The sequence below is a fragment of the Etheostoma cragini genome, chromosome 5 (genome assembly GCF_013103735.1).
Source record: "Etheostoma cragini isolate CJK2018 chromosome 5, CSU_Ecrag_1.0, whole genome shotgun sequence".
Taxonomy (NCBI): domain Eukaryota; kingdom Metazoa; phylum Chordata; class Actinopteri; order Perciformes; family Percidae; genus Etheostoma; species Etheostoma cragini.
The window spans coordinates 5543565-5558154 of record NC_048411.1 but is presented as its reverse complement, the minus strand read 5'-3'; the positions used below and the strand labels follow the sequence as shown (position 1 = coordinate 5558154).

The 14590-nt window shown below is 39.4% G+C and overlaps 1 protein-coding gene across 2 annotated transcripts in view; it reads left to right on the top strand.

The window, feature by feature from the left end:
- The window catches only part of rab35b (RAB35, member RAS oncogene family b), a 16726-nt gene extending 9163 nt beyond the window's left edge, over window positions 1–7563 (top strand). Inside the window, exons 4-6 of one of the 2 annotated variants that reach the window (XM_034871705.1) lie at window positions 1873–1997; window positions 2188–2312; window positions 5198–7563. In XM_034871705.1, the coding sequence (XP_034727596.1) occupies window positions 1873–1997; window positions 2188–2312; window positions 5198–5326 (379 nt within the window). In that variant the 3' untranslated portion in view covers window positions 5327–7563. The remainder of the gene's footprint in view (window positions 1–1872; window positions 1998–2187; window positions 2313–5197) is intronic. The other variant, XM_034871706.1, reaches the window with a different exon arrangement.
- The last annotated feature ends 7027 nt before the right edge of the window (window positions 7564–14590 follow it).

The following is a 14590-nucleotide window of genomic DNA, read 5'->3' as shown; positions in this document are numbered from 1 at the left end:
CCAGTCTGGCCATTCTCCTCTGACCTCTGGCATCAACAAGGCATTTCCGCCTACAGAACTGCCGCTCACTGGATGTTTATTCTTTTTCGCAACATTCTCTGTAAACCCTAGAGATGGTTGTGCGTGAAAATCCCAGTAGATTAGCCGTTTCTGAAATACTCAGACCAGCCCTTCTGGCACCAGCAATCATGCCACGTTCAAAGTCACTCAAATCACCTTTCTTCCCCATACTGATGCTCGGTTTGAACTGCAGGAGATTCTCTTGACCATGTCTACATGCCTAAATGCACTGAGTTGCCGCCATGTGATTGGCTGCTTAGAAATTAAGTGTTAACGAGCAGTTGGACAGGTGTACCTAATAAAGTGGCCGGTGAGTGTATATATATATATATATATATATATATATATATATATATAACGTATCACTGTGAAAGCTCCTTCACTTGTTATTAAAACAGCTAGGGAGAGAGGGGGAGTGTGATGGACGTACTCACAGAGAGACGGCTGTTCATTATGAATGGGTCCAGCAGTTTCTGTCTCACACACTATTACTCTACGAACTGAAGTCAGTTGCATTCAATAACTTCTTCTGTGTTTTTTGCCGCGATAGCCGAGTTACCAGCGGAAACACTGGTACAAATACAGGTTTGCCTCTCATGCTTAAAAATATACAGCTGTGTTAATAATAATTAAAACTGTGGACAAATGTCAGAAGTGTGCACCGGCGCTGTTGCCGCTCTGTCTCTGTTGCCGCTCTCAATGTTGCTGGAAGCCTGTGTTAGTTAATGGGGGGTGGGGGGGGGGGGGGGGGGGGGGGGGGGGGGGGGGGGGGGGGGGGAGCTGCGCGAAGAGTAAGAGAGATCAAACACATGCCTCGGCTTTACAGAAGAAATAAGTGTCATGTAACGCAACATTAAATCATATCCATAAAAACAACATTGCTTCGTTTGTGGAGAGGCAGTATTTTTATAAATTTTATTTATCAGAACTTCAATATATTGTGATGTTTCTCTGTTCTGTAACAAATTATCATATTATTTTAGCTAGAACTCATAAATAACTACAAATAACTAATGTTAGGGAAATCTGTTTATGTTTTGTTACGCGTTTCAGGATTTAAACAAAAAATTTATATTGGCCAATATATCGTAATATCAGATTTTTAATTGACCAACTATTTGTATCGGTCTTAAAAATCCATTATGGGTCGGGCTCTATCCTGCACTACTCCACACAGCCTCTTGTTACTAAATGTTATATTAAACACATGTATTTCTGTGTTCATTATTTATTTCATATTTATGTTTAATATGTTTGTTAATGGACCAACCACAAAGGCAGATTCCTTGTGTTATTTCCTTGGCAATAACTCATTTTCTGGTTCTAATTCTAAATCATTTTCTAGGGCTGGGCAATGTATCGAGATCTCGATATGAGACTAGATAACGTCATAGATTTTGGTTATATTGTAATATTTTAAGTGTTGTGTTTCCCTGGTATTACAGGCTGCATTACAGTAAAGTCATGTCATTTTCTGAACTTATCAGACTGTTCTAGCTGTTCTATTATTTACCTTTACCCGCTAAGTCATTAAATCATTTCTTGAGCATTTTTTTCAAAAGTCTCATTTTGTAAATAACATTTTGTATACACCAATAGTGAACCATACAATATCAAACTGAGGTATTTGGTCGAGAATATTGTGATATTGGATTTTCTCTATATCGCCCAGCACTATCCTTTTCTGATTTGTATGCGCTTCTTAGTGTTGTGTTCAGGTGTTCTAGCTGACACATTATGTGTGGATGTACGTTTGAGTCCGGAGTTTCCTGATGTTGAAGGCTGACTGTCTCTCTCCGTCTGCCTGTTCAGATACTACAGGGGGACGCACGGGGTCATAGTGGTGTACGACGTCACGAGTGCCGAGTCCTTCGTCAACGTCAAACGATGGCTACATGAAATCAACCAGAACTGTGACGATGTGTGCCGAATATTAGGTGAGCTTGCACCTTTCAGTGTTCAGAAAAAGTCCAGGCACATCTTGGCGCCCTTTGGCTAACCATAGACTCTATCCTTGAATGTAGTGAAAGCTTTTTTTTATTTGCTGGCATTGAAAAATGAGTTCCTGTGTGTTTTGAGTCCAGACGGTCCTGTTACATTACACCCGCAACATTTTCTGTCTTTCAGTGGGAAACAAAAACGACGACCCCAACTCCAAGGTGGTCGAGACGACTGACGCGCAGAAGTTTGCAGAGCAGATGGGAATCAACCTGTTTGAGACCAGCGCAAAAGAGAACATCAACGTTGAAGAGGTAAACTTGTTGTTTCTGTCATCTGAATGTGTGCTGACCAGTGTTGGGCAAGTTACTCAGAAAGTGCAATATATATTACTCCTTAAAAATGTAATAATAATACTTTGCTCTCTTTAAAGTTGGGCGATTTTGTACCTTGGCGCATTGCGATTATGACGGCAGATTTGCTAAGCAGGAAGGAGAGATTTTCAGGAGAAGAAACTCATCTGTTTGTGTGTGAAGTTAAAGCTCGGGAGCAGATCATATATGGAAATAATAATTTTCCGTTACCATAAGATAAAAATGCACCAAGAATTTACCTGAACACCTCCCTGTAAGACCACCCCCATGGGTGCACAGATGAGCGCAGGTGCATTTGGGATTTAGACGACGGGGGCGCTGGACGGGAAATTGCAAACTGCGTCGGTCTTAAGCTAGCAAAGACACTTGCATTTGGCTTTGTGTTGTGCCGGGTGCAAGATAGGGCCCTGAATATCCGTTTTATTGTCTAGGGTCAGCCTGTATCGGAGTCTCCAGGTGATTTATTTAAATAATACATTCTTTTTCATTTATACATACGTAATATACATTTTTGTTTACCAGAAATATCAGAAAAATGCATAGATTTCTGTCAAATAAGGTAACAGACTCAATGCCTTTACTGTACTCGGAGTGATCAGGCTTAGTGCCGTGCTACTCCTACTCTGAGCGCGGTAAAACCCTGATTACTATATTACTTTCGCTGCCCACAATCAGTTGAACTGCAGACATTCTGCATTCAGACTGTTACTGTGTGATGCAAAGACTATCCCACATTAACATAGGCTTATTATGCATAAACTTCCATAATGACAAGGACCTGGCGATCCACATTTCCACAACCGTAGTAACTCGCTGTGGCTGCGTGCCCAAAGCAAGAGAGGAAGGGACAATCTCACAGTGACATGTTGGACAATGTCAATGTTCCACCAGGATCAGAGCCTTTATATCGTTAAATACGTCCAGCTGTTGGAAGTATTTTGCTTTCCGTTAGGTCCACACAGCATGGGAGAAATACATGCTCTGGTTGATTGGCAACTTGCTAAGCAAACTTGTTTTGTGGGATACGTAGGTATATGTGCAAAAGTTGTTTTAGTTGTGCAAAATAAAAACTCAGATGGGACAGTTAGTCTAGCTAGCTGTCTGGATTTACCCTGCAGAGATCTGAGGGACAGTTAACCATAGTCCTCAGAAATCCACCAGGGTTTAACACACCAACACAAAGGAAACCCAAGGCGTCCTAAAAGAGTGAAATCTGGCGGAATTTCCATGGAATATGTTACTGAGTAATGTGTTACTGCCCAACACTCGTGCAGACTGACGCGTTTGTGTGGCGTGGTCTCCGGGACATGTCTGGTATGCATGAATAAATGAGGCAGCGTGTCTGAATGCTGTGTCATACCTGCTGATCAGCAGGCTGTCTCAGGGTGCTCCCTGCGCTCTGTCTTATTGTACACAGCATTCCTTAAAGCAGTGGTTCCCAAACGTTTTCTACAGCTTGTTGTGTAATTGTTTACTGTTAACTTACTTTACATGGCCTTTGCTGTCTCTTTTCCCTCTCACAGCCGCTACGCTAGTCGTACGGTGTCATAGGCCTGCGCGACTCGGGGGAAATATGAATCATGATATTTTTTTAAGCTTAGAATTGATATCAAGATTCTCTGCCACGATTTATTTTCTCACGAAGTGTATTGTTTATTGTACTTGACAGTCCTTTCACAAACTTGTTCATGCTTTGCCAGCAGTGCAGCAGAACCATGCGCTATTTGTTCATATTTAGCGTATAACCACTGTTATAACACCCGGCGCCCCAGTTTGGGAACCACGGCCTTAAAGGGGAATAAACTTTAGGGCTGCAGCTACCGATTATTTTCATAATACTAGCTAATTTCTCAATGTATTGTTTGTTCTGTGAAATGGCTGAACATTGAGAAAAAAAAACTCACAATCAGAATTTCCTAAATCCCAACTCAACATCTTCATATGGCTAGCTTAGCTTAGCATAAAGACTGGAAACCACTAACCTGTCCTGTGTAAAGGTAATAAAACACACTTACCAGCACCTTTTTTTTGTAGCCTGCTAAATTACACGTAATATTTTGTTTGTCTTATTATTATGGTGAGACAACCAGTGGAGAGATTACCCCCTGTACAACCACAAATAGGCAATTTTTTATATATATATGTTAAGCAGACAACATATAAGGTATTATCTAGCTAACTGTACAGTTGCTTTATCATTTGTATACCTTCTGGACAGAGCCAGGCTAGCTAAGCTAAGCTAAGCTAAGCTAAGCTAAGCTGTAGCTTCATATTGTACAGGTGACTTGCACCCAGAATAACCATTTTTCTCGAACTGTTCCTTTAATGCTATGTAAATGCGAGGATGGTGATAGCTTTGGTGGGACACTTTGAACAGATTTCACTCTGCGATGGACCGACCGATACTGTTTTTTCAAAGCCGATACCAATTATTAATAGTTAATGAAACGGATATTTGGAAGCTATATGCATTTACAGTGAAAATGAAAATATTTTAGTTAAAATGGGTCAACATAATACCCAGTAACAGTTAGTCAGTGTCGTGGGCGGGACATTAAGTCAGAGTCTGTGGTGAGTGAAACCGAAACAGATGGGCCGACAAAGAGCTGTAGCCGAGCCAAAATAGAACCCTTTTTTTAATTCATTCACTTCTTTGGTTATCAAGCAAATAAAATGCACATAGAGATAAAAAAAACATCTCGATGATGGGTCTAGATGATGGGTCTAGATCCTTAGATTTCAGCTTAACTGTTTTTTGAGCCCATCTCTTCCTCCAGTCTGGTTTCTGTACTCACCACCCGGCGCGGTTTGTTCTTCTCCTGTAGATGTTCAACTGCATCACAGAGCTAGTGCTAAGAGCCAAGAAGGAGGTGCTCGCCAAGCAGCAGCAGCAGCAACAGAACGACGTGGTCAAACTCACCCGGAACAGTAAACGGAAGAAAAAGTGCTGCTAGCAAACTCCAAGCCATCCACAAAAAAAGGCCGGCGGCGTCTTTTTCTTCCCTCTTCACACATGCATATACACAAGCTGGGACTCAGAGCATCTAAATTAAAGAGCAGATAAAGATTTAATAAATATACGGTGAAAAAAAAAGAAAAAAGGTCCCCTTTGGACAAACTAATCATGAAGACTTCAAAACAAGTGTACAGATTTTATTAGACGTCAGATCAAGTTTTATTTGGAATTCAGCAGACGGGCACTATTGACCTGAGGTCCTCCTTTGTTTAAGGATCTGCAAGCTGACAAGTGAACACCTTAATGCTCCGATTTGTCTCCACTCAAGCCCCACCCACACTCAGTGTCTCCGCCCTCCTTCTCATTCCACTGCACACGGGACATTCAGAGTCACGTCAGACTCTGCGCCTGAGGAGGAGGAGGGTTTCACCTTTTTCTGGATTTATTTGTTTCTTTCTCATTTTTTTTTTCTTTTTTTTTTGGGGGGGGGAGGGGGGCTGTTTGGTTGGGAGGTGTTACTTTTTTCTGAGTGAGAGTGGAGGTATCACCACCTCTCGACGGTTTCAACATTTCAGACACCTGTGTTACCACAGCTCACGCCAAGAGATCATGAACTGCTAGATCTTTTTTTTTTTTTATTTGACTTGTTGCAAGGGGGGGGGGGGGGTTACCCCAAAGATGATGATGATGATGATGATGATGATGATGATGATGATGATTGGTAGACGACCTATGTAACTAATCCAATGACAGAACTGGTGACTTCTAATGTTATTTGTTATTTTTTTCTTTGCCTATATTTTGCCAAGCTTTCCCACCCTCTCCCCTCTAACCTCCAATAGTGCTGAGCCAACAGTCTATTTTTTTCTTTCTTTTTTTTTTTTTTGTGCGGCAGAGCAGTTGAACCCCCCCTTGAGCTCTGGGACGTCCGGCTCTGAAAGCACCATACACCGCAGTCTTACTATTGCTTTCAGAGGTTGCTTTTTAAGTCTTTTCCTCAGTATTTTAAACAAAAAAAACTGATACTGCCAATATTATGAAAAAATATATATATTAGGAGCTCAGTGGCGCCTCTCATTTGCCCTGGTGCCATAGTGACCCCTAGTAGGGCATGAGGCAGAGGGAATCAGGGCATGAGGGGACACTCAGGAAGTGCTTGGGGCTGCCCTCCCTCCCTCCTCCACCCTATTTCCTTCTGCACTTCTGCAGCCACTGGTCTCCCCCCCCCCAAACCACCCACATATCAGCAGCTCCCACAGCTCCGGACTCACCTCCTGCATTCGGTCCATCAAGGGGCTCCTACTCTGGAAACTGGCTTCTCGTTGTCGTCGCGGTGATCTCCAATCCATAGCAAACGGTGTATTTTTTTATTTTTGCCCTTGCATGTAACACTTTGCTTGAAGGGGTGTGTAAAAGGTAATGCCAGACTTGCATTTAGACTGTCAAAAGATTTACTGTATTTTCTCAGCTCGCAGAATATTTTCAACAGTTGAATAATGTTTCAAAGTCTGATGTCATGTTTTTTTTTTTTGCTTTCCTCTGTCACAACCTACCTGTTCAATGAAAGTGTTACCGCACAGTGTTTTTTTCTTTTTCTTTTTCTTTTTTTTTCTTTCTTTGTGGCATTCGCGATGAGAGTGTGGCAGACAGTGGGACTGATGATGTGAGAACAAAAAAAGGGGGAACTGCAGCGCTGGATCCCAGTGTGTCCGGGGACCTGAGCCCTTCTCCCTCTCTACATGCACCGCCAGGGTTTGCCAAGAGGCCGAAGCATCGTACAATGTCTATAACTGACATATTTTTGATCTTTATTTTTGAATTGGGAGAGTAATAAATGGAAAGAGCTATAGATATTGGCTGAGCTTCTGTTGAAAACATTTCGTTTTCAGACTCTGGGCAGACTCCGGGCAGCCAATTAGGGATCCTGATACAAGAAGTCACGGTGGCCTCCAGGACCTAGATAAGGTGTCAAATTTCACACTTTATGATTTCTATTCATTATGTGTATGTGTATATATAAATATATTTGTGTGTTTATATTCAGTATAGAACATACACACATCATTGGCACACCAAACTTTGCATGTGTTAACATGCCCCGTGTGCTATGGTTGCAATACACTCGTCAGCTGTGGTTTACTGTACACTGGAGAAAAAGAGATGTACTATTCAGTTTTCCCTACATGAATTTAATCAGTAATAAATGTTTTAAAGGAATAAATATTTGACACATAATGACTGATCTCATGTGTAAGTGATTTTGAGACTTGGTCTTAACTTCATTTTAAACCTGTCTTTTTTTGTTTATTTTTGTTTTTATTTTTTGCTTTTTTTGTGAATAAAATTTTATGTGAGGAAGTGTGCAAGTCTGGTCTTGCTGCTGTCTGTCTCAGTGTTACACAGGGAATCAATCGGAATCATGTTCCAGGAGAGGAATTCCACCTTCTCAACACGTTTAAAAAAGAAACAAATTCATCAGTTTGTTCTTGTCTTTCATTGTCGTCCCTTGCTTTCACCACTAATGGCGTAAATCCCGCCAGAATGCAACCCAGGGTCTTTTTGTGAATGTACCCGAGTCAAACGTTCGTTTAAAAGCATATTTAGGACGGAAGCGCCACTTTAAAGATTTACCTTATTCTTGTTTTTTGTTAAATGGTCTTTTGAATGGGAGTGCTAGGTGCGCTACTATTATAGCATCAAAATCAACATTTTAACAATAAGAGGGTCAACACAACATTAGGCTTTGCTCAAGGTATCACCAGGGGCTCCACACATGAACTCAAGCATTGAGAACATTGTTTGTGTTCACAGAGTTTACTGAAAAGCAAGTTTAGACTCTCTTGTCGGTCAAAAATGAATGATCTTCAAATGCGAATGTAGAACGGACTCCTTAGTAGATAATGTCATTCTTATACGAGGCCCCTTTTTCAGCTACAAGGTCCAAATTGTTTCCGCTAACGACAAAACAACAAATTATCCGTGCATTTAAATGGAACTAAACTTTAGGAGCTTTCCATCTTAACTCTCCTCCCTCAACTATTTTTGACTTTCTAGATGGACGGAGACCCGAAGAACAACAGCTACAGTGAGCTGTTAAAACCTTTTTAGTAAACTCTGTGAACACAAACAATATTCTCAATGCTGGAGTTCATGTGTAGAGCCCCTGGTGATACTTTGAGTAAAGTTTAAAGTGTTGAGCCTTCTTAGTGTTTCAAAAATAGCTATTTTGAGGCTAGCTTAAAAGTGCCCCTAGCTCTCCCATTCAAAAGGCCATTTGACCAAAAAAACGAGAAGACGCAAAATCTTAAACGTGGCGCGTCAGTCCTAATTATGTTTTTAAACAAAAGTTTAATTCAGGTACACTCAAAAAAGATCCTATGTTGCATTTTGGCGAGAGTTGCACATTAAAAACTGAATTTCCGCAAGGTCTTAAAAAGTCTCACATTTCTAAATAAAAATCGTAGGCCTTAAAAAGTCTAAATTCGCTAAAGTGCTTCTAGGTCATATTCGATTTAAATTCCCTGGTGTTGTCACCACCTGATGTGAGTCGAGTGAAGCTGTGAGTAACTTTGCAACGTGTAGCCAACAATTAGCTAACGAGAGACTTCTGTGATGTCAGTACAGTCAAAATGGACCTACTTAACCAAGTTCACTGCTAGCTACAAGTTAGCATCAAACACAACAAAGGCTGTCAGTGGAATGGCGTTTTGAGCTAACGTTAGCAAACAGTCATAGATAGCTAAAACGTTTTTGAAATGATTTCCATCTTCTGTTATTGTTTGTAATGAGACAAGTTTATCAGTTCATGGATTTCACAAATTTCAGTATGACATGGTATGCTGTAAACCGTTTAAATCTGAGCATGCGCGACTCAAATCTGCAATTGACTTACTTCGGGCAGTGACAGTGTTGTAGTTCTTTCTTTCGCTGCAGTCCAAATATGATTTGCTGAATATTATTACTCTGTGTAACTTGTATTCAATTTGAATACTTTTTATTTAATTTTGCCACTCTGCATTTGGTTGTACTTTAATGTCGTGATATAGGTCTTAAATTTCATTCATAATTGTCTTATAAAGGTCTTTAAAAAGTCTTTAATTTGACTTGATGAAACCTGCAGAAACCCTGTTTTCCACATGTCACTGCTTACTTGCTTTGTTAGATGGAAAGGTAGGGCAGCTTCTAGATTGTCAGTACTGCGGAGTATCATTTCAAATTGTTTGTTACAAAAACAAGACTTAAGTTTAATTTTATATTTTTTAAACCTTTAGTTCGGGGACTATAAACATGCTGGGTGAACACATGAACAGGGGGTTGTAGAGGGAATCTACAGTTCAACAGACTTTTTGATTTGTCCAACAGGTGAAACTAATAACATTAATTGCTGAAGCAGAGCCATCGTTATTGTCCGTAATGGCCCAGTTTAATATGCAATTTAATTCTATACAATGTATGTAGTAGGGGGTTCCCTTCTCTGTTTGTCTTTAAGTTAAGGGGTCCTTTAAACCAGTACATGTAATTGTGCGTGGCTCCTTTTGGTTTGTATGTCTACATTTCTCTCTTTAGAACACGTTAAAAAAAAGAAACATCCTCTGATTTGGATGAGAATAAAAATATGACTGATGCAATATTTGACCCATAAGCTTGATGCAACAGCCACATTTGAAGTATCGAAGACATTGGAATGGTGACCTGATTGTGGCACTAGGTGACTAACAGGGATCACAGAATTACAATTAATCCTGAAAGGGTTTTTGGTACCAGGTTTCCTGGCAATTCATCCAGTTGTTGTAATTCTGTATTCCAGTAGTTGTTGAGACAAAACACAAATATCAAGGTGGCGCTAGAGGAAAAATAGAGGATCAACAAAATCAGTAGGATTCATCACCTGGGAACCATGAACGTAGCTACATTTAGTCCCAGTCCACCAAGTACAGGGCTAACCTACAGAAGAGGGTTTTTGACAAATAGAGTATTTTGACATTTTTCTCAGAATTATAACTTTAAAATCAGAACTTAAAGATAATTTTTTTTACATGACCCTAATCCTTTTCCGCAAACCTTCACCTGGTGGCGCTAGAGGACTCTGCAGGGCTCCAAGGATATCTGCACCAGGTTCCATTGCCAATCCATCTGATAGTTAAAAAGTGATGCGGCAACTGAAATTAACATTAATGAAGCCTTAAAGGTATGTATTCTTTATAAATGTTGATTTCATTCAAACCTATTTGACTTTTTATAACAAATCCTTTGTGTTAATGCCTTTTAACGACCAGCTGAGACAGGTTTGATCATGTTGTGATATTCATAAATTGTTGGTCTGAGCTTCTCACGGCTGCTCACTCAGTTTGCTTCTTTGGTTTGTAATTCCGTATTATAAAATCTTTGGTGGGTCCCTTCTATCTGCTGTTGCTTCTTTCTTTTTAGATGATAGTGTTCTCACATTTCAGCGGGAAAGTTAGAAGCATCCTTAAGTAATTTACAACAGCCCCCCCCCCCCAACTGTGAGAACCACAGAAGGGAAGCATCTGTCTTTCAAAGCCAAGTCAGGGGAGACAGGAAGATTGTAAAGTATTTATTTGTACAAAAAATCCCCCCAAAATGCTAAGAAAATTGCATGATAAATATTTTGAATAGTTTGAAGCATTCTGAAAACAGTGCCATTAGTCAGTGGTGAATGGAAGTACTCACACAGAGCACAATGAGCTCACCGAAAGCACTAAAGTCCAAAACAACATCCAACCAAGTGGAGACAAGCAACAGCAAACACACTCGATGGCATGTCCGTCTGTCACTGCAACACACACTTAACCCACAGCGGCAGCATCAGGATGTTTACCACGCAGCAGGCGGCATTTCAAAAATGCTTTCAATTAAAAAAAATGAATCAGTACAGTCTACAGTGTCGGAGTGACAGTCTCCAACAAGACAAACAGTCAAACAAGAACAAACAGTAACCAGAACATAATGTGGACAGAACCAAATATGTTACAATGTAAAAAATTGACATGAAGTGAGACAAATTACAGTCTGGTTATATTACAGCAGGAGAGACTGGTTTTTAATTCAAGCTTGCTGCAGGCTGCTGTGTCTTCCCTCGCCTGTCAATCAGACGATGGAGAACATGGACGTGAAGGTTCAGTGTTTGAATCCAACCACTCTCACACTTTCCCTTCAGACAGGAGCAGTCAAAGAACTTTCTAATAAGCCACCCTTTATACAGAGTAAAGAAAAGATTCACTAATGCCTGGAAGCTTCTGGAGTACGGCTTGGCGATTGACAATATATCTCGTCAAACAATTTAAATATATTATGTCTATCGTATGTATTTTTAAAAATATATTTTCTATAGCAATGTAAAAAGAAAAGAGCGTTCATTACGTTTGCGATTGGACGTTTTGATCCTTGCATGTTACGTTCAATCAATCATTATCAAATGAGAAAATACTCCGTATTACGTAGTTTTCATTTAATTCACACAGGAAGGTACAAAGTAGGCGTTACCATATGGACTTTTTAAATGTTGACGTACCAGAAAACCAGCTATATCGTGATATACTTCGAGATATGAAATGACTTATAAGGGAAAAGAAGATTTTAGCCATTGCCCAGCTCTATTTTAAAGTCAGATCTAAAATTGCAAAATCTTCTGTTGCTTTTATTAAATCAAATGATTGCTGTAGAAACTGGACACTCTATCTACTAGCTACCAATGTTTTGAGATATTTAAGAATCTTGTTAATCTCTTTATTTTTTTGGATTGGTCTTGATAATTTCCTATTTTTAGATACATTAGCTTTTTGGTTGTTTTAGGGTTCCATTTTAGTCAATTTTAGAAAGAAATTGCATCACATCTGTTTAATTCTGATATTTTCTTTCTGTTTCCCAGTTACTTGTTATTAGTGCTGCCTATCTTGACCAGGACACTCTTGAGAAAGATTTATTTTTAATATCATTAAGACTTTTCCCAGTTAAATAAAACTCATTAACTCATCAGAGAGACTCTTCTAATCAATGGTTTGACCTCTGACCTCCTGGAACTGGTCTGCAGAGCATTTGGACCAAAAGTAATTTCTTAATTTATTTACACGTGCAAACTTTTGTCTAGAATATTGTAAGTACCCTTAATTAATGACTTATTAATATTTATATTTACAGATGAATTGCTAACGTTTGCTGTTGGTTCATTGGAAAGTAAGACAATCTTGATTCTTTATTATTGATTTATAAGCTAAGCTAACTGGTTGCTGGCTTTAGCATGGTATATAACAGGCAGACATCACAGTGATTTAGATTTTCTCATCTACAAAAAAATAATTACAAATTATGAACTGTTTATAAAGGGTGACTGATCAGAAAGTGGTCCTGATGTTGCATTTCATGCGGCACTCTTGGATTAATTATTGAGATTCCTGATGCTTCTTGGGGTTTTCCTGGTGGTATGCATCCTATCGATGAACAATTTGGGTAAAACTTAGAAGTGCTCATGAATCTCTTGCCAGCTCTACTACATGTCACACCCCAACAGTCAAATAGACAGAGTGTGAGTGATATGACCAACTCACCAGTAGAATTCCCGTTCACTGTTAGGACACGCATGATAAGACAAACAGCCTAGAAATGACAACAAACAGCTATATTTCTCTCTAAAAAAAGATTTTCATTCAAAAAGGTATGCATTATTTTCTTATAAATATAACAATTTCGTCCAAACCTATTTGACTTTTTATAAAAAAAATCACTCTTTGGGTTGATCCTTCCCAACAACCAGCTGAGATGACAAGAAGACATCTGCATAGATTTGCACAGCTGCATTAGACATAAGTTCAAACACAGACAGACATGAGACAATACTGTGACACACAGTAAGTCATCCATGATCGCAAGTACTGTATTACTTATGGTGTCACAGATAATGGCACCTTCAACGGAAGCTCTGCAGCTAGGAAAACAAAGTGCCAATGAAGTGTTTAAGCAATGAGAATGGAGGTAGACCTTTTCTATTAGTGTTGAACCAAAGCAGCTCCGGTGTGGACTGCTGCAGAGGACGTTTAGTGGAGGTTCAATTCAACAGGTTATTGTTGAGGTGGTTTGATTGGCATTCTACATAGTTCCTCCCTTAATGTGTACTCATTTAGAAAATTTGGTCAGCTTGGAAGATGATTGACATCACAAGGACAATGTTGAACAGGGCCTTTTTAAAATTGATATATATTTAAATGTAAAATATAAGTTAAGTGTGGAAAACTGATACCACCCAGATATACGATATCACTATCCTCAGTCCCCCAAAGGTTTATTCAGATGTTGGAGATGAGCATTAAGGCTTTATAGAGTCCACCGCAGACCCAACTAATAACACTCACTCAATTTGAGAATCCTCTTTCCCCGGTCAAGCTTGACCCTGTTTGACCTCAGTATAAAACTAATGTTACTAAATGGTACCATGGTGATATGTGTCATTACTTTTGGGCAAGTCTTGCATTGACACAACATGAGACTTTGCTCAAAGTATCACCAGGGGCTCTACACATGAACACAAGCATTGAGAACATTGTTTGTGTTCACAGAATTTATTAAAAAGAAAGTTTAGACTCACTTTAGCAGCTGTTATTTACGTTATCCGCCATCTTGTCGGTCAAAAATAAGTGATCTCCAAATGCGAATGAACAGAATTCATAGTAGATGATGTAATCCTTATACAAGGCTCCTTTTTCAACTACAAGGTCAATAGTGTTTTTTGCTAATGACAAAACAACAAATTTGCATTTATATGGAACTAAGCTTTTAGGAGCTTTCCATCTTTACGCTCCTCCTACGTAGCCTTTGGAGAGCAACGCTTTTTTTAGTAAACTCTACCCAAACAATGTTCTCAATGCTCAAATCCATGTGTAGAGCCCCTGGCGATGTTGTGTCGATCCTTCTTTGTGTTTTAAATATAGATATTTTGATGTGATCATAGTGTGCCTAGCTCTCCCAAAAAACTAAAATACAGTAAATCTTAAAAGTGGCGCTTTCGTCCTAAATATGCTTTTATCCCAAAGTCGACTCGGGTACATTCACAAAAACACCCTAGTTTGCATTTTTACAAGAGTTACGCTTTAACCATCCTCATAAATCAAGTTTAGAAATTACAACACAAAGAATGTAGGATCCAGTGTTTTGGGTTTGGATATTAGAGACTAAAAGTCTCTGCTTCTGCTGCTTTGAATTTTAACATTCATTCCTAAAAGCTGCACAAATTGATTATTTTTAGGCTCAA